Source organism: Malurus melanocephalus, unplaced genomic scaffold, assembly GCF_030028575.1.
Source record: "Malurus melanocephalus ecotype Western Australia unplaced genomic scaffold, MMel_1.1 scaffold_0, whole genome shotgun sequence".
NCBI lineage: Eukaryota > Metazoa > Chordata > Aves > Passeriformes > Maluridae > Malurus > Malurus melanocephalus.
Window position 1 is genome coordinate 3,245,156 of NW_026623232.1, and position 21,746 is coordinate 3,266,901.

Below are 21,746 nucleotides of genomic sequence, written 5' to 3' on the forward strand. Positions count from 1 at the left end.
TTATCCATACACAAGTTATTTTAGATTATTCTATTACACTGCATTGCCATTGTGTACACAATTCCTTTACATAAGGTAATTCAAACTGTAGTAATTTTCTGTATAATGTATTAAAACATTAATCTTGAACATGAACATTCTTAAATACAGTGTTTATTTAAGTACTGTGCATTTTGCTGTTATCTGCATYAGTGGTTTGCCATTCTGAGCACTTTAGCCACTCACAGCCATACAAGTAACCTGGTATTATATCTTCCTGGTATTTTCYTAGCAATTTTCCTTACAACAATCTCTTTTTGTTCAAAAATACTTGTGAGATCACAAGAAAATACATTAATTTGATGTATTACTTCAGAGGAAATGTAGCATGAAAGTAATAATGATATAGCTATTACCATCATTCCATACCTGCAAGGGGACACATACACACACACACACACACACACACACACACATACACGACTCTACAAAGATATATAGAGATGTAAGACTTCCCTCTTATATTTAGATTTTCTTAGAATGCACAGAGAAACTGTTGCATGATTCCTTGAAACTGAAATACTGAACTGAAATATCTGAACAGTCCATTAAATATACAATCATATACATGTCTTGGAAGTCTTCAGTTTCTCATGTTACATGATTGTATGCAGGCACTTAATTAACCAATCACATTTATCATTATTAAAATATTAAGTAAGTTGTTAGCAGAACTGAGCAACTCAAAGTACAGGAAAGACCGAACATCATRTTCTGAACCTTATGATTCTTGCTTGAACTAGGAAAACAATTTCCACTGCTAGCAGTAAAATAGATTTCAGAAATAACTGTATTTTCTTCTGGAAAAAACAGCAGGGGTCATATGATGAACTCATCCACGGCTCTTGAAATCCTGTCACATAAGGCTACAATGGTAGGACTCAGGGACGGAATAAATCTTACTGAAATTCTGAAATTTTCAATCATTTGTGGAATGCATATAAAGTAGTTTAATAGAAGGTCATCAAGCATTATTTTTCATGTTGGTATCTTTTCACCTGTGATGACAGAAAAAACTGAGTAACAGGTATGTTAAAACCTTATTAAATGTCCGGTATCAAGAATGAACTGCCAGAAATACAGCAAACTTTGCAGCACCTTGCCATATGGCAGATGAAAAAAAATCTAAACCAGAAAATACTAGAAGAGCAATTACAATGTCATGCATTATTCCTTTCACTAYGCCAAAACTACGAGAGAGAGCAATGCCTATGCCTCTCCCATTTTATACACAGTTGTCATTGATGGAGTATCACCCTACTCAGCTTTTTCCTTACAGATGCTCATGCATCTGTAAGAAAGAAAATTTACTGGAGGAAGGGAAACTGGCATTGCCAAAATCAGTGCTATCCAGTTTCAACTTCTGAGTTTCTGTATTTGTGAGAAATCTTCAAAATCTTCACAAGTTAGTTTGAAAATGAAAATAAAGAAATATTCTTGATAAAATGAAACAAATGCAGCCAGAAATCTGAAGAATACCSTTTGCTCACAGTATGTCATTTATAAAAAACACTTTCTTCACTTTTCCAGTGCCTACAATTCTGTCTTGAGGCAGGAGATGTTAAAGCAGGCACAGCAAACAGCTACACTACCAGTTGTAATAAAACCCTTTCTTGGGGCTGTTGAGAATCACCTCAAGAAAAAAAAGCTTTCAGAGTGATCAGTTTCTAACACAGAGCAAACTTTTAACATCCACTCATAGACATTATTTTATTTATAAATACGTTACTGTCTTGTCTGACACCATATGGGGTTAATACCTTCCYTTTCTCTGGAAGACAACTGACTAAAGATTACCTACAATACATCAAGTACCAGCTGCTTAGTCACACAATATCAAGGAAGTTAGGAGGATGTCAATGTTTGGTTTTGATAACAAAGATTAATTTATCCAATCATTTATATTAAGATTCACTCTATAACRTTTTTTAGATGGAATTATTAAAGCAGGGTTTTTTTTGCTATTTATATAAATTGGTTTCATGTGACCAAAAATATCTCCAAAAAGAAATGCCAGTTCTCAGTACTAGATCAAAGACTTGGCAGATYAATAGAAAGAAAATTATGCTGTGATGATTTATGATAAAACAATCATGCATATTCCAGGTGTTCTAACATGTCTATAAATTTCAGTTTTAAAATAAGTTAAAGAGGATTTCTCACCATGTGTCTTAGGTAGCATCTGTAATAGGGGAATATTAAGTAAGACAGAAAGCACTGTGTCTGAAGTGCAGATAGTYGGAATAATTGGTAACACTTCAGAATTACAATGAAAAAAGTGACAGTTGTTGTATCACAACTGGACTCTCACTCCCACAAGGCTTCTGGTATTTGCCCTGCTTTGTTGCAATAATTGTACCATGTTGGATCACTGAAGGTGCCTACTATGTCAAGGYGTACCTCTTGGCATCTGGATGATATCTGCTGTTTATTCAGGAAGTTAAAACAAAATTTTATACGAAGCCACACTTTCTATTGTTCCAAAATTTAGTACTGTTCCATTTCCCACACATGGTTGATTCTGAATTCAGAATGTGACAAAGTGCTTGCTCTGAGACATGAGCCATGAATAAAACTACTCATATCATGAATGCCAATGCACTTTAGTAAATAAAGAGTACTTAACAATCCCTAAATGTTGGCCTTCTTATTCTACATAATGGTGAAAGTGACTGTTCTCAACATGAAGTCCCATTATTAAACCTGCATTTATGAGTGTTAGAAGTTTTCCTACTGTATGTGCAGCTGGARCATACTCAGGAAAGCATGCACTCAGGAGAGCATGCATTTCTTAAGACAATGACAAATGCAATGAGAAGAGGAAACACATSAGCAGTGAGACAGGAAGGGGTTTACTGCTGCTTCATTAGCAAGACAGCATAAGTATTTTGTGTTTGTTACCTGTTTTTGTGCACAGGTACGCCACCTGCTCCTGAGGGGGTACTGGTACAAGACAGACAGGCCACCAAAAATTATTGGAGGACCAAAGAATCTTTGAAGGAGAAACTAAAGCAAATTCCACACWCCAATGCAAAATCTCCACCCGAAATAGCAATATTTTCTTCCTACAGAYGCAAAGCAATGAACATGTCAAGGCTCAAATGAAGCAGGACACCTGCCATGCATCAATAATGCTTGCTGATAAATCTAATGAATTTTTARTCTTAGAACATGACAATATGGAAACATATCATTATAGTATTCTGTGCAAATAATAAAACCACAGAGGAGATAAAACCTTTAAAAATCATTAACAAAATCTAATCTTCAAAGTTTTTTGCTATCTAAGTATCTTATCAGAAATGTCAGAATTTCAGAAGGAGGAAGGTGATAGAATACATCAGTCTMAGAAAGCTACTTCAGACCATACAACACATACTCAGAGCTGGAGAAGACTGTAAGAGGAAGATGAGCAGAATTTCTGGTTTCCATGCAACCATTATTATACCATTCACACACCCTCCCACTGGCACATCATGATTAACAGACCAGCCCATTAAGGAAAAAGTTGCAATCAGGTTACATGAAGAGGACTGAATATCCCTGCTGATTACAAATGACAGCTGATTTTTTAAGTCAGGTCTGCACTTAGAAAATGCACTGTATTGGAGGGTAGATAAGCTCTCTGTGGAAGTAGGAGAGCCAAACTCAGTGCCCATTTTTTCCCATCCCATATGCAAGCAAATCAACACAGTCTTAGTTTAATTAAGAGTTTACAGTGATCCATCACCCCAAGGATCTACAGTGTGATATCATAAACATTCTTGAAAACCAGATAAGCACAGGCCTATATATTTCTATCTTGAGCTCTKCAAAGTCAAAAAGGGTCCCCCAAGTATTGTACAGCACCATGAAAAAAACCACACACCTGTAAACAGAGACAGAGACATTTGTACACCAATGCTGGCTTTGAAATGAACTATTTCTGCTGGTCTGCTACGGTGAAAAGAACAGCTAATACAGAAACGTAGTGCCTGACATCTGTTTTGTTTGACAAAAGTCTCAAGTACTTTTGTGCACTTGACATCCACATTCAACTGGGTATCTACTAACCATCATACAAGTTCCTAATAAACTAACACTGTTCATTAGACACTCATAACTAAGTAATGAAGATCAAGAACATCACTTCAGGATTATCTTTCAGTGATACTGTTATAGTCCTGGACTTGTGGAAACCCTTGATTATCAGCTTCACTTTTCCATTTCATGTGCCTTCTGAAAAAGAGCTTTTTTGTTCCCCTTTTCTCCCTCTTCAAATGTATTGTTTTCACCACTCTGACCCTTCTTTTTCTTTGCTCCAGGAATATTCCACCATGAGGAAATTAATATTCCACCATGAGGAAAGGCCACCTTGATCAGTGAATCCTGCCTGTCTTCTGCAAGAGACATTAATTCCTGCAGTGTCTCCAGAAAAGCTATTTAACCACAGACTATAAAAAATGCCTGTTCCCCACAGCCTTTAGTTCACTACAAACTTAAAAGCCAGTTGCTGCAGCCATAGCTAAAATATCCTGGAGGAAAACAGCAGGAGACAATAAAGACAGCTCTTGACGTCTTCAACTCCCCACTATCACAGGAACATAATTAGATTTAACTTTCAAATGGTCCTAGATAACAGACCATGTCCATGTTACAGGAAACATCCACAAGTCTTAGCCATTCTTGGATGAGGGAAATTCCTTCTTGACCTAGTCTGGCCATGGGATGAACCCCAAGCATGTCCATGACATATTTAATCAAGAGGTTTTAAAATCACTGAGAATTAGGCSAGACTTGGAAGTTTAGCATTTTTTGCTGTCCACCACTGACAACTGACTCCACCATAGCCTAATTCAAGCCAGGAAAGTTTAAAGAGATTTTTTCTAACTTCATACCAAGCAAACAACTTTTAAAGAACCCCATAACCCCATTTTAATTTTTAAATTACTATACTAAACAGTAAATATAAGTCAGATGGAAAAAGAATTCCACAGACAACTTAACAAAGCCACCCTTTAATGTCAGTGCSCAGCCAACTGGTACTTCATAACCTTACCAACTGATGACACGAAAGCCACCAACCAATGCCATCTAAAATCAAATACACATAATGATTTCCACTTACCATGTTAACCATACTGGGAGACATACCAGCATTTTAATGGAGGACACATTATGTCATAAATGACAGGCTGTGCTTTGATGYATATCAAAAAGTACAATTTGGAGAATTAAAATCTGGAGAGTTAAAAATGCAGTGCACAATTCTGTGGAACTGTCCAATTTATAGACATTAAGCTGGCAAACTATGTCTAAGGAATTTAATAGAACTTTCATATTCTGTGAAGTTTAAACATACAAGTCTGTGGGATTTTTTTGGTACTGGAAGTTTACTATTTCAAATTGTTTTCCAATTGCTCATCGCTATATATCAATATAATGCTTTAAACCATCACTTTTGATGGTTGATGATGATGATGATAATACATTTTTAATTGTTTGACTAAGCTACTTGAGTAATGACAARAAGATCGGACCTTTCCAAACACGAAAATACAATGAATCAACATGTATCATCTACAGAAATGGCACAAACGTCACTTAATGTGATCACATAAAACACATCCATCATTCATCTGTAAATCTATTTCATCATATCTAATCCAAAACTCTGCAAGTATTAACAGCCAGCCATAGAAAAAACAKTATTTTAGTAACAATCTGTCACATGACAAGTACTACTATTTACAGCTTCATTTGAAATTAAGCACAGAATTCTTCTGGATCAAAATTTAAACTTAATCTTTCAATTTATGAAATTCAAAAATAGTCCACTCTTGTTAATTTAACTAATAAGTATATAACAGAACTCAAGAATGAAAAGCGGTATAAGTGTCTGCCTTACCTTATATTTTTTGATTTATGGTTGACAAATCTGTTCTTCCAAGAGCAGCCCCTCCAAAAAATACAATTTCAGTTACAACAACAACAAAAAAGAGATGGCCTTTTCTGTCACATTTACAAAGACACTAAGATGATTTTGATGTCAAGTTTGTATTCAGAGCTGAATAACAAAATCTGCATGACAGAAGTCTAACAGACTTCTTACTTTGAAGAAAAGAAGCATTCTCAGAACTAGAAAATAAACCTAAGTCACATTAATACTGGATAAATACTTCATATCTTAAGGAAAGAAAGATTATTAACATCATGATATTGCTATTTCAGAAAGACTACTCCCAAAATGGTCACTAAAATAATTTTGTTAACAAAAAGGGGTAAATACACGTTGGAAACAGGCAATTTTTCAGCMCTTAATCTATTCTTTATTTAATTAAAAGGAGATGGTCTTCATTTGAATGCTCTTCTATGGGTTTAAGTTCCCTAAAGGCACCGTCATCTTTAAAAAAAAATTCCTGTATTAATCTGGAAAAAAAAAGAAAACATGAAGATCATATCTGTAGAACTGCAAGGGAATGTTTATGCCTCGGAAACCATTTGAATGAAAGGATACAAGTTTTGGTATAATGGGATTAATGATTTCAATGCACGGCTTGCATTTATAGCTGTTGCACGAACCATAATAGGCAGAATTTTTCCATTCACAATAGCACCATCAAAAAGTGGACCAAAAAATGGAACCTGAATAAAAAATTAAGAAGTTCAACATAAAGCAAGATCTTAGCTATAACAATTAGCAATCAACATTAACAATAGAGYACTCAAATATATATCTTTTTCCCTCCTCATTGCTAGATAATCAAACCAGTTATTGTGTTGCAAGTCAGACCTTTTCTCTTGTGGAAATATAGAGCCATATAACTGCTTGATATCCTTGGCAACAGATAACACAGCATTTGAAGAAATTAAGCAACTATTTGAACACCATGCCTCATCAAAGATAATTTCCAACATTTGCTGCAAAAATCCTAGGAACAGTCATGCATAAGATGTTTATGAGGTTGAATGGCTAGATGACAATATTGTATATGGCAGGAGACAAAAGAAATAATTACTCTAATTTTAAGGTATTTTTTTATCATGTCTTTGGTTATGAACATGTAAGGATCAACCCCGCCTGAAATTGTCATACAATTACTGGTGTATTGACCCTGACCTTCTATTTTCTTTTTTTCTTCTATCTGTTCTTCTTCCTTTTTRCAATATCTAAACAAAAAGACTGTAAGCCCTTTACAGAAGAAATCTGTGGTGAAGTTCCCCCTCTTTGGAGCCTAATTGTAAAGCCTTATTTGTAAGATCAGTAGAAAACCTCAATATTTAGTATAGCTAGCCCCCAAAAGGTGAATAGAACAAACAGATCTTATGTTTTGGCACTCTATTTCTCTCTAGTCAATCATCATTTTGCAATTAAAAAAAAAAAACAACAAACCAAACATTTGATATGAAATATCTTCATTTCCTGTACATGTGAAAAAAGTTCTGAAGATGCTGACACAAAGAATAGCAGCAAACTTTGTGCATCAGCTCAGCAAAGGGATCACAGTGTACACTAAATATTCTTCCTGCTAAAAGGAAACAAATACTGCAAAAGAATTCTAGCTTGCTGTATTWTTTTTGCCATTAGCCATTTAATGTAATTTTGAGAATACTGGAATCTATTGGAAGGCACTTCTCTTTTCACATACAAGGAATTCTTTTTGGACTAACAACAATCTCCGTTCCTAACAATTTTTGCTTTCCTTCTTAACCTGCATGCTCCCAATAATACAAGTATTTGTACTTAAAGCAGCAAAAGAAAGAATATATTCACTAGTTATAAATATAAGTAATCCAATAATAACAAGACTGGTTATCATTTCATGTCTATTAATATATAGAGGYAATCACCACAAAGAAGTAATCCTATTTCTGTCATACCTCATTTATTAACATTACTGCTTGTAGTAACAATTTAAATTTTGTTGTTAGCAGATATGCTTTAGAGCATCAGCCCTTTCCAATTTCAAGTTACTGCTCTTACTGTGCATTGTACTCACTGAGCTCTTCCTTTTCCCTCCTACCACCACTGCAACTGTCCATGCTTAAGACATCACCTTGTTGGATCAATCTATTATACCAAAACCTCACATTCTAAACAAAAGTGCGTTCATTTTAAACACATGAAAGAAACACAAAAGAAAATGAACACTTACCTCGGGCTTTTTCATGATCTGGATACTGAACATATGGTTTTTCATGGGATAGATAACTATAAGAACATCACCAAATTCTGTTGGAATTATTCCTCTTCTATAATCTCGAGTATGCTCTGACCAGACAATGTGTACTTCATCATTTCCTAAATGCCTTAGCTGGAAAATCAGGGATAAAATGCCATCAGTTTACATATTCTTRATTAATATTCTATAGCCATACAGCAGTATTAAATGTACCTATTTTAAAAAGACAAACTCACTAAAGCCCCATGAAGTAAAATAAACAAAGTACACTAGAGTTCTTTTACAATTTCAGTGTATTAGTTGACAGTACTGGTTTATTCTATAGATTTTTATACATTGGTGTTAATTTCTGTTTAAATTAACAGATATATGAATATCTGTTTCCTAGTGAAAGCTAAAATTTTGTTGATATTATCTCAAGAATGCAGAGTGGTTCAACCTGATTTACTAAAATGTGTTCAAGATTGCCATTGCTGATAGGCAGAAAACTACAAAATTCTGTATGAACTTTTGAATRGACTATATGAATGGACAACTGTTCAAAAGCTACATATTTGAGAAGTTAACCCCATCATTCTAGTCAAATTCCAAACTATTACAAACAAAAAGCTGTTAAAGGAGAGTAGCTACTGTGTTCTCTAAAACTCCTAGAATAACTAGGAGAAATGCTTATTTTCCATGAAACTTGCATACCTTTGTAAAAATAACACCCTACCTCCCTCCAAAYTACAACATGGCTCTTGATTTGGCTCAGAATGGCTGAATGGGTTCCTCAAAATCCATGCTGTCTCCTCAGATGTAATCATATAACCAGATTAAGGAATTCCTTGAACACTCTGGAATTATCTGCATTGAAGTTCCAAARCACTCTTTCTAATAAACATTAACATCTGATAATAAATGCTCACATCATGGAGAGGGGCTTTATGTATACTCATCAAATACACTCGGATTACTAAATGTGAGATTCTTTCCAGTAAGCGCTGTTTCTTAAAATTTAAACTTGAATAGTTTTTTTATCTCCCAGTCTATCACCAGTTATTGACAATTGTTTTCACCCCCARTTTTCAGCTTGTTTCCATAGCTTTAGGTAGGCGGAGTTTGTCAAACAATCACCTTGATGTTATTTGAAGGACTGCACTGTGAACTGCTGTTAACATGTAACATACAAATACCACTCTGAGCAGGTAAAAGCTCTTCTATATAGAAGAGCAACAATTTCTCATATGCACTTTCAGAACACARTTGCACTTTAAATAAAAGAAAAACATATGCACAGTTTTCAGAAAAATTTAACTGCAATTATTCATTTGTTTATTTTGCAAAACCTCCTGGAATGCTACCTTCATCTTATCTGAAAGCTTACACCAGTTGTCAGTAGCAGACGTAAAATAAAAAAACAAAATCCAAAACCAACCAACCAACCAACCAACCAACCAACCAACCAACCAACCAAAAAAAAAACCCAAAAAAGAGCAAAAGAAGCAGTCTCTACTCTTCTCGGTTAGCTTTAAATTGTACCAAACTGAAGAACAGGGTTGTATTTCTATAAGAAAAGGATTTCCTTCAGTGTTGGACTGGGCAAAGAACAGATGGCTTCAATACCCTATCTCTTCTTTGAYGCTCAACAAATAATTTGTTTTGCCTGGACTAGATTGTAGACACACCTACTCTACAATGGCTGTGGTGCTTTTGAAGTCAGCAGCTCTTGCCTCTTGTGGCTAAATTATTTTGAACAACACACACTTAGGGTTGCTACTGTACCAAAACTTAAACCCAACCCAGCAAAAGGATTGGTTATAACAACATTCACTACACTGAGTTATATTTTACTAGGTTAGAATAAAACCAGACAGCAACCTAAATGGCTGATGTGCAACACGCAAATAGCAGCTGCAGGAACCTTGGATAACACTTAACAATGACAAATACCATAAAAGACAATTAATTGCAAAATTGAAGCTCTTCTATCTTAGAATCATAGAATCATTTAGGCTGGAGAAGACCTCCAAGACAATCAAGTCCATCTACTAACTTAACACTGCCAAGTCCACCACTAAACCATGCTATTAAGGACCACATCTGTATATCCTTTAAACACCTTTAAGGGTGATAATTCTACCACTGCCCTGTTTAGCCAGTTCCATGCTTGACAACACTTTCTGTTAAGAAGTTTTTCCTAATATCCAGTCTAAACCGCCCCTAGTGTAACTTGAGGTCATTTCCTCATCCTGTCTCTTGTAACCTGGGAGAGGAGTCCAACCTCAGCATTGCTACAACCTTAAATAACATCACTAAGAGCAGTAAGAGAGTGCTATGAAGCACACTTAGATGTTTTTTTTTTCCTGGCTATAGCTTGGAGGACTTGATAAGACAAACCTCAATATACACAAAAACCACCCCCTCTAATTCCCCCAAATCACCAGAAGAGCAACTCCTCTGTCTAACCCTTTAGTTTTGTAGCAAAACATTACTTAAAGAAAACTTGTACTGTGGCAATATTCTATCTTTTAAGTTTACACACAGCTTAGATTCACTTCAGTTTCCTTTAGCATCACTGTTTAATAAATCATTATCCTTGGCCTCCTCTCCTTTGGCCACAGTTAACCATCTTCTACAGGCATGAGAACATTTTTAAATGGATCACAAACATGATCCAAATGGCAGAAATATATGGCAGATTTTTGTTTTAAATCCAGCTCATTTCACTGTACTGGTCTCAAACATAGCCCAAGAAAACAACTTGTTGGCACCTTTTTTTGAAGCATAACAGGAGTGGAAAGCAGGGTTGTCTTAACTGGCTTTATCACCAGAGAAGTCAGTGAGAAACTGCACCTCAGATTAAAAGAAAAAAAAAAGAAGTCCTATTTTGCTTCCTAAGCAAAGTGACAGTCAGACTAGCTGTTGAAATATGACAATGATAAGGTATCAGGGATTGACGGGCTCGCACTTAGAAGCAAGTGAARAACTCAGGGAGAAGGAGGCTGCTTAGCCAAAGAGAAAGCATGAAGCAAATCAGTTTGGACATGAAGTGTTGTGGAATGTAAAAAACCCACATGATCCTAGATTGAGGGATGGCCATCTGCAGCACTGACTGAACTCATTGAACTGACTGCCAAAAAGCAGAACTGGGACCGATAAACCATCACTGCATGGCAMCATTCACAATTCAGCAATACTGAACAATCTACTAAAAGAATTATTCCTCCTTTACTTGCCATCTTTGGACTCAAGAGACAATAWACTCACAGACTGTTAGAAATGACTGATGGTGGCAGTGTACATGCCAAATGAATACCTTTAAAATCCAAAACAGTAGAGAGCATAGATACYGCAGCTTCTTGAGGGCATCATTGCCTCTGAATTTCATTTATCAAAGGTTGCCCCCGCATACCTATTACTGATACCTGCAGCTAAACAGACAGGAGTTCTTGCACTTCTGTGAAAGCGACCCAGATGGAGCACCACTACTGACACATGCTTTCACATTAGACAGAKACAGATTTTGCTGTGATAAAAGTGTACTGGGTTATTTCAGCAGGATTACTGACAAGGGACACATATTTTTGGATGCCAACTGTACCACAGCCATCAGTGACTTTTCTCTCCAGTTACAAAGTTTGCTTTATACTCGTATATATGTGTGARAACACATTCCAGGCTAAAAGCAGAAACTTCTTCAGAGGAAAAGTTAAATGAATCAGATTATTTCAGAATTCCAAGTCCTGTCAAATCTATTTCACCTYCTGATTACTACCCAGAATGATCTGGCAATGACCCAGTTTGAGCAAAATGTAGAATGACATCTCTGTGACATCTAATGGATTAAGAGTCAAAATCAGATGGTGCAAGTAGGTGGATGATGGTATAAATGATGAATGGTGATGTATACAACAAAATGAAAAGTACTTAGGATCAAAACTTTGTTTCTGTTATAGGTGGTCAGACGACTGACAAAAATAACAGACAAGAAAACAAGGTAGTGTGTCACTAATTTTATATTTATGTTTGTAGAAAAACTAAGTTCTAGATAAGCCATTCTGTTCTTTTTTCAAGATTAGATCAGAGGAAGCTCTGACACTACTAACATAGTGCTCCTTATTGCTTCTTTCAGATGTTCTCTCTTTGGTCAGCAAGCAAAGCTTTTGAAAATGTGTGAGTGGTGGTTAACTTGACTCATCAACAACWCTTGATTCATGGAAGAGATTTTATACATGAAATTGACTTGAAAATTTTTCCGGGTTTTTTTTTCACCTGATAGGTTTTACATAAACTTTTTAGAAGAAAGAAGAATTTCAGATTTCTGCCCAATTTTTCATTTGAGTACTTTGAAATTCAGCAGTGCAAGCACAGCAAACATTCTGAGAATCCATCGTTCACTATAATTATTACACCACAGGAGAACCAGAGCCTGACCTCTTTCAACTTTATTCTTGATTCTTTATTTCTTTGTATTGAATTGGAGTCATCCCAGAATTCAGTGTCCTGGACACAAGGAGGACAAAGGTTTTACTGAGCTACAACCACCTGTGCTCACTGAAACCTTAAGGACAGACAAAAACATGCTTTCCCAACAAGATATGGTCCCAGTGTTATCTAAGAGAATGGGATTTGGTGAACATAGAATGGACAGCTGTCAAGACCAAATTCTGTGTTAATGGTTATTCAAAAATTGACTCTAGTTGTTTCTTCACACTTATTTCTTGATCTGGTTTCCCTGAATTTACAACTTCGTATGTGCATACATCACAATAAACCTAAGAAAGTGCAAATCAGTACCAGAGACATAAGGCACTGCAATAAATACTAAAAAGTCCTAAAATAATGTTATACTTTGAACAACTGGTAATACACTGGAAACACTTAAAACTACAGGTTACACACCAGTATTCTAACATTCTAAATGCAGATCAAACTGCTCTAGAGAGTTTATTACCTAAGCATAAGGCATGACACCAAATGGAGATGGAAAAATGCAAAGAAGCTGTAAAAAGGTGTTAAAGATTAGGAAAATGTCATTTATATCATCATTCTTCAAGAATCAAAGTCAGAGAAAGGAAGGTTCAGCAATAAAAAAAAAGGTTTATGATCTAGAGAATAAATTTTAACTGTGTGTATGGAAAAGCTATTTTGGAAGAAGTTTTAGGTTGGAAAATGAAGAGTCTTAAGCACAGAATGAATGTAAGAATCTAGAAAGTTGACCAAATTAAAGATAATTTCAGGCTATGGGCACAAGTGACAGGAACAACTGTCATGCTATCTGTGTTGATCCGGAAAGGTGGCAATGAAAAAGAGATTAAGAGCTCTGTTTTAGCCATTTTAAACCTGAGCTGTTGGGAAGRCAGCCCTGAGGAGATATCAGAGACAAACACATTTTTTTAGGCTTGCTTTGAAACTCTACTCCATTAGAACAAATATATAAAAATGACCGACTGTTAGGTTACCTGAAATTTCAAATTTAACTCAAAATACTTTAAAAAATTCTTACTCTATAACCATCATCATGTGTCAGCTCTCCTAATACATTTATGTTAACTGAATACAAAAGAAACGTGAAATAAATATAACCAGGAGGGACGATCAAATCTAATTTCGATACATTAGTGTCATATGCTGTACATGTTACAATAGCAGCCAGACTTAATACTAAGCTGCAGGCTATACTGAAATTTCCAAATGGCAGATTGTTCTAAGTGATACCAACTATAATTGAAGTAATAAACGATAGTAAAAGCAAAGCACACTGTCAGGAAGAATTTAAGTATTTACTTTTTAAAATTAAATGAGTTAGGTTTGGAAAGGCAAGACAAGTGAAATAATGCAGGGCTCAATTTACAGAAAATTCCTTTTATTTATCTGTTACATTAACCCTTGAACTCTTGCCAAAATTACTGTAATTTCTAATACCCACTTACCTAACGGAGGGAGAAAAAAAGCTACTGTATTTTCTGCTGATAGAACAGCTAGCCTTAACTTTTTTCTTCTTCAAAAATGGAAGTGTTTATTATAAAAACAACAAAAGGAGCAGAAGTAATGRCTTTATGCAACTAGTTTTGCCCATCAAATGTAAGCAGCACTACTGTCCACAGTGCATGTACCTTCCAGATTAATTTTTCACAAAACTTTGTCTCAGTAACTATGGAGTATTTGGGTTTTTTGTTTAGTTGGTTTTTTAGCAATATGCGTATCTAAACATAACTAAAAAAAATATTGTACTAATAGTTTACATCTCTAAACTTTCAAGTTCCCAATACATGTTAGTAACACATTAAAAGGCCATAAGTACTGGGAGCTGTAAAGATTTTATGTAGTTAGGATCACATAATGCACAACTTAGAATCATGCAATACACCAAAAGTTCAAGATGAATGAGTAATCCAATCATTAACAATGTTACTACTTTAATTTATATAGGCTGTGTATAATATTCTCACAATGCACTTCCCTCCTTTAGGAAGTTTCTCATAAGAAAGGAGGAACTAGACAGGTGATAGCTCATTTATGTGCTTCTACAGYCTCTCTCATTTTGTAAACTGTCTTCACATTATATAGTCCTGATATTCTCTGCAAGCTTTCGTAAGGTTAGTGTAAATACTTTCTACCTTAACCTTTAATTGTAATAAAACTAGAATGGATTGCATTACCAGCATAAAACCTTGAATTTACTATTTGCAAATTAGTTACTTTATATATRCATTTCAATGTTAAGTTCCTTTACACAATCAGAAGTTTCTAATCAGTTCTTGAATTCATGCCTTTTTTTGCTCTTCTTCATATCGGCAGAAACAAATGCTTCAGAGGTTTCAAGATATTTCARAGTTTAATTTACTACTCTCTAAGACTGACGGAAAATCAGTATAAAAATGGCTTAGCCCCTGAAACAGCAGAATCTTGATTTTGCAGTGGCTCAACTGGCAGGAAGAAGTTTTGTTTTAATTTAATTTAATTTCCATTTATAAGATGAACCTATCATGTACCTCTAGGCACATTTACAATATAAAAAACAGCAGCTGTTCAAAGCCAGCTACTGCAAGTTTGCTTGGTTTTCTTCCATTGAATAAAACAGACAAAAAATCACAAGACCTGTAGAGAAGCTCAAATCTCAAGCTTCTCTGATGGTCATGAACAGTACAGAACAATTACATCTGTTAGCACTCACATAGCTCTCATTTTGATAGTATGTGTGAGCTGAACAGCATTTCATGAAACACATCCCTTTCRCTGATGTGTTCAGCATGAGTAGTTGCAGAACTGGTAAATGAATTAAGACTGTTTTCCTACTCATGTCTCCTGATAGCACTCAGCAGTTTTTCCCAAGATGTAAACTTCAGCTGATGTTTCTCTGAAGTTTAGGATGAATTTCTTAATGTCTCTCTTTCATGCTAGTTCCTTGATATTTAATGCTTCTTCCCACCAAGTCTTTACTTACTGAGCAGGAGCACTGAAATTCTCACCCACTCTATCTCCTTTACTTATCCTATCTTAATTACAAATACAAAATTATTAATACACAAAATGAACAGCTCTGAAACACGTCTCTATTAAATTTGATTGGAATGGACTTAAAACTGTTAGGGAAGGGAGGAGAGACAGAGACAGAGGCTCACAAGGCTCTGCTCTTGGAAAAATATGCTTAAAAAGAACAAAATCAACACACTGAGGAAGAACCAAAAAGAAATCCACAGAGAAATAAAGTAGCTTGATTAAACAGTTGATCAGTAGTAATATAATCCCAATCTACTGATACACTCTACATATCCATACAGACCACAAATATTCCAAATTACTGATGAGTGAGATTGTCACTAAATTAGGAGAGAAATAGCCTTGGGGCAAGCTGGAATTGTTAAGAAGCTAAGCGGACACAATTTTCACAGGTTGAGTCACGGGAAGCCTGGACCAGCACTGAACCCTACCTGGCAAGAGCAGCTATATGTAGATGCAGGGTATTCTGTGGTGGTGTATCCCTCCCTCCTCCCATGGATTGCACTATCATCTTAAAAATGCTTGTTAGGCCTTAGTCTTGATAAACAGCACCTGAGCTAAGCTCCTCTTGAGCGTATCAGAAACACTGCCTGGTCCCCAGGAATTTGTTCTGTCTAATGTCTAAATCCTGTTTTTTAGTGAACAACCTTGGAAACCTATTTTTCTTGCGTGAGTAAAAGCCCAGGTGAACAACATATTTGTAATCAAACTTTCAAAGAAAGTTACCGTCCTGAATTGTTGACAGGATGGAAAATTACTATGACTAAATTAAATTCTCTTGTGGCCCCATAAACAGTGGATGGAAGTGAGACCCTTTGAGCACCAGKTGGCTGAGCAGGACACTTCTCAGAGCCAGCAAACTCTCAAGTGRTACTCAGAGGATCGCTGTCAAATGCCACTGATGCAGTCTGGGTTGATAACTCCACTCCTTGAGGATCAACCCTTCACTTGTAGAGAAGATGCAAAGGCATCTGCCATGMGTAGTCAGTTCCCTGAACTCGAGGGGAATTTTTCACACATATATATTCCTCATACATATTTCTTTAGATCTGTGTGCATGCAAGTGTAAATGTGCTAGAGCAATTGTACTACAAATGTKGCTCTCAGATTATTAATACTCATAAGTTACTCATAAGTTACTCCTAAGTTACTGTTGTGCTATAGTAAATTCTACAGTACCTTTTGTTAAATTGCTTAAATAAGGATATCAATGTTAAGTGCTGGTAAGTGCTGATAAAACCTTTAAACCTAAACCATTGTTCACGTCTATGGCTAAGWTTGGCAAGGGGGTCCACTCTGAACCTTGTGACTCAAAGGGAAGATCTTCCTCATGGCTTTTTATCCTTACCCTTTTTTCTGCCTCAGCCTCCACAGAGATCATAGGTGCTTGATTTTAGTTTTAGATTGATTGATTTTACCTAAGTATTACCTTGACTCTACTTCAGGAAACAAAGAACAGAAAGGATGCAGCATCATAGGCACACAAGCAAAAGCATTTTGAATTAAAAAACCCCACACCAACTAAACCAACCTGGGATGGAAAAGTGAGAAGTTAGAATTCATTGTGAGTATATAATAAGAACAATAATATTTTGTCTTCCAGTTGAACACAAAGAAAAAGAAGTCATTAATAATTGAAGCTTGCCAGAGGCATGGCTATTTCTCTCTTTACTAACTGCCTACCATCTAATTTAATTACAAGTATTAAAGTCCATGCTGAGGTCAACCAGCTTCAGTTCTTCCAATATTACACTTCAACTAGTGCTCATTAACATGTCTAGTGAATGGATTAGCACATCTGAAGATGTATGTATGCAGGATGGGGGGACAGTCTAATGATAGCTAATTGTTCATTTATAATGGGACACATGTTTGAGACTGTAACTTATTATCACTAATGTGGAATTTATTAAATTCGAAAGAAAAAAATACCAATACAGAAAACCATTTTTTTWAAATGCAGCTATAAAAGATCACATCATCGTTGAGCATCTGTGCCTCCTCTAAGACAAGACACCTTACATACACTAAACATTAATATTTTAAACTTTTTAAGGGAAAATTATGTTAATAGCCGGCATATGACCCTTAAGTAAATAAAAAGTCATCTCAGAAAGTACCCACCATATATTTATTAATTGGCATCTAAGATCTCAGCAGTAATAAGATATCATTCATATATAATACTTTTTTTYCCTACACCAACCATTACTTCCCTGCACTTTCCCCCAGTTTATGTATGTTCCTGCCAGGAGTTGCAATGATGGCAAAAATCACAAGTACGATAAAATTAGAAATTGGTAGAGAATATACCAATTTTGCAGGTGAAGAGGTTATGATATTTTATGGTGTTTTGTTATTGTATTGGATTTTTTTTWAAAGTTACTGGATTTTCTTTGACTCTAATTTTTCTGGGTTTATTACCAAGAGAACACTGTTTCTTCAGAGACACCTACTTTTTTTGTTAAAGAGTCATCTGAATCAGAAGGCATTCTTGTTGACACATGGAACATTACTTCTACTGTTGAGGTAGCAAAATATGGAGTGGTCAATCCAGTGCTTTTGTTTTTTTGCAGTCCTCCCATAAAGCCACAATGGTTTGTGAGATTTACCTAGGAATAAAGATAAGGAAATTTCAAGAAAAAATATCAAGTGATAAATACACCCTTTTAAAATGCACTTTCAACAGAACTTTAAAAGTGAAGATACTTTTCACAACAGTATAGTTATACTGTTTTTCAAAAGAGCTCAGACTTGCTGACTAGTTTAGAAATCAACTTCAGTGCAGCAGCATTGCATATTCCACAGTCACCACAAAAGCTGCTGAAAAGATGAGAATAGAGGAAAGGAATGGTTGTGCAAATAATATTTACTGCATTATTCCCTGATCATTTCAGTGTAGTCACTTACATGTGCTTTTTGAATTTTTTGAAATTCTCTGATAGTACATCAACCTGAGCTCTGAAAGACTGTGTAAGAGCCAGGCAATTTATTACTTCCATACATTTTTAATCAATTTTAATTATGCAAATATTAAAAAAAAATCTCAAGAAAGTAACTGATAATATGCAAATAAGTTTGTAAGTCTTAGATCCAAGGGAAATAGTCTGACACTGAAATAAGAAAGCATGTTTAATGTGCTGTTTCACTTTTAAAAAAATATTGCAGAGAGTTGTATTTCAGATGTGAATATATTTAATCTCTGCTCACATGGGATATATTTATTTTTTGATACTTAAGGATGCAGAATTTAATGCTAAGATCTGAAAATATTAGCTGTCTTATCATGGAATATTAATATAAAGTAGCAGCTCTTTACACTAGCTAATAATGACCAAGAGAATTAAACCACCAAAGAAGGATATTTGATGTTACTAATTWTTTTTTTGTTTCCTCCTTAATCTGGGAAAGAAACATCTATGTTCATGACAGTCATCAGACTTGTAGCTGTTTTCTTTTGTTCCTGAGTAAAAGTCAGAGTCATTACCCAGACAGTTAATCTGCTAGTGCTCTTTTATACCTAAGGAATAAAGAAACAGAAAGAACAAGCAAGATAAACACTCATGCGGACACTCCTGATGAGCACAAGTCGCCAGAGGAACAAAAAACCTGCAGCTTCTTATGCAGCCAACCAGGAGCAAAAGCCATTTTGTGCAACAGTGTCAAACTGAACTTACAGAGATCATTAATCCTGTGCATCTGAAAGATGCAAAGAAGGAATTCTCTGCAACAGTATCAAACAAGTGACTAAATAGCTGCAGGCCTACATAGATGATGGGGTACATGAAAATATTTCTGATTGCTGGAGAAGTAGAGTGAAGTGTGTGAACTGACACATGCCTGCAGTGGAAGGCAGGAAAAAGAGATTATGTGAGAAGATGCTTGTCTGTACTTTTTTAAGTTCCTGATTTTAGCAAAGCTCAAAMTTCAATGGACTAAACACTTTACAAGCTTACTGGGAAATCAAGATGTCTCCTAATCAGTCCATGAAAGCCAAGTACAGGACTGCATATCAAAGAATTATCTTTTCCTGCACAAACTTTCTTCAATTGTTAAGAGCTTAAATTTAAATGGCTAGTATTGGTAATGAAATTAAAACAGGAATTCTTCTTTAAATTCCATTTTTAAACCAGTGTATTTCAGTATTTGTGAGTAATGCTGAGGAGTAAAAGACTTGTAATATATAAAAGGATCTGTAAATTTCTTTGTAAACAAACCTAGGACAAAAATATTTTAATAAATACCTCCCAGCCAAGACCAGCTACAAAATCCTCATAGGCTTGACTTCCCCCAGTATTCGTAAGAATGGAGTGTTTATCTTCCTGTCCCTCAGCCACATAAAACACTGCAATCTTGTGTGTCTCTCGGCTGCAAAACAGAATTGCATGACAGTACCTAACTCGTATGAAAGAAAAATACACAAACAATACACACAGAGGGTGGCTTTTAAAGCATAAAAACTGCATAATGGAATTACAGTACAACTATACGTCTTCTTTTTGGATATCCTCTATATTTTCACATTCTCATTTTGTCTTTTCTAGTCTTATCTTCTCCAGAGCCTAAAATTTTGCTATATGTGAGGAGCATCAACCCCTTTCACTTCTAAGATGCAGGATGGTGCTGGCTACCAATTGTTAATGGAATGGGTGGGCTTTTGACATGGGCAAAACCKGTACGTGGCCATCATCCACACTGCACTGCCCATTAACAGCTGTGCCTTCTGAGCACTGTGGGAGTGCAGCTTGTGCAACTGAATGAAAAATCTTGAAATATATTTTAAAGACCGTCATCATTCAAATGTCTTCTGTCGACAAGTTGCTGTTGGACGTTGGAACACCAGGAGGTGGTTTCTCACACTTCTGAAACATCTACTGGGTTTTGTTTCAACTTCTACAAAAACAGTTGAGTTTTTAATTCTGTGCTACAATTCCAACTAGAATAYCGGGACCATTTGAAAACAATCAAACAATTAACCAAAGCTTTATATGTGGAGACTTTGATATATCAAAGTTTTAAAACAATTCAATGTTATGCATATACAAATGCTCATAATAATAAGTTATTCTGAAATTTGTTTATCTCAAGGTATTCTACTTCCAGAATTTGGCCCTACAAATAAAACCAATGCAACTTCAATATAACAGAAATAACTACAATACAATGCAAAATACATCAATAATTAAAATCACTATTAAAAAAATCTCTCACATCTATGCAATTAGAGCCATTTGAGTAAAAGCACACTTAAAACTAGGCAGTCATTAAAAGAATTTACCATTGCCTTGAGTCCAAATTTCTGAGTTCTCGAAGTAACTTCTCATTTTTCTTCAGRAGATGAAAGCTCCTTCTAAATAGAGAGATTTGTAACTCTTTTATCACCTGTTCACYGATGGATACAGAACAGTACAAGAACGGTACAAGAACATTTCCAGTCCACTCAGGAACAGTCAACAAATGGTTCTGCCTTTTCAACAGTCCTCTCTTAATATTTAAAAATCAAGACATCTCTAAAAAAACATACAAGCAATTTTTCATACTCCAGCAAATCTTCTATATTCATTATAGCATTGAGTACAAACTTTATTTCTTATTACTTTCTTCTGTCAACCTATTGGATCTGACTGGGATCCACCTCTTCTCTACAGAACAACAGATAGAACTCCCTTTGATGCTTACATAAGCTGCACTCTTTACTAAACTATAATATACATGCTTAGTGACAAAAGACACTCCCATTAATTCGCTGTTGTACGGAGTTGGTGCACTAAGCACAGAACTTTTGCTATTCTGAACTGCAGAGCAGAACATAGCTCAGTAATCACCCAGYCAGCTGTAACAATTTAAAGAAAAAATGAAACCAGTGTGTTACAGCAAGAAAGGCWGYTCTCATTTCTTTTCAACTGTGCTTWAGATGTTTCCCACAAAACACTTYGGAATTAAGAGCAGTCCTGTTCAAAACCAGACTGCCTTGAGGAATTCAAGACCCAAACAAGAAGGGTTGTAACATGAAAATATTGTCTGATTCTAGTGATATCTCAGTAACACAGATTATTTTTG

At 35.4% G+C, this 21,746-nt stretch overlaps 1 protein-coding gene across 9 annotated transcripts in view; it reads right to left on the reverse strand.

Moving 5' to 3' along the window:
• RALGAPA1 (Ral GTPase activating protein catalytic subunit alpha 1) overlaps positions 1-21,746 on the reverse strand; it is a 129,024-nt gene that overhangs the window by 25,884 nt on the left and 81,394 nt on the right. For 7 of the 9 annotated variants that reach the window (XR_008965361.1, XM_057366668.1, XM_057366284.1 and 4 more), the window contains 5 exons: positions 20,965-21,036; positions 19,931-20,054; positions 18,143-18,298; positions 8,175-8,333; positions 6,536-6,663 (listed from right to left, as the gene is read on the reverse strand). Coding sequence is in view for 8 of the 9 variants with exons in the window: in XM_057366668.1 (XP_057222651.1) it covers positions 6,536-6,663; positions 8,175-8,333; positions 18,143-18,298; positions 19,931-20,054; positions 20,965-21,036 (639 nt within the window). In the remaining variant the exon portion in view is untranslated. Of the gene's footprint in view, positions 1-6,535; positions 6,664-8,174; positions 8,334-18,142; positions 18,299-18,321; positions 19,207-19,930; positions 20,055-20,964; positions 21,037-21,746 lie in introns of those variants that run through there. The other 2 variants (XM_057366365.1, XM_057366756.1) reach the window with 2 other exon arrangements.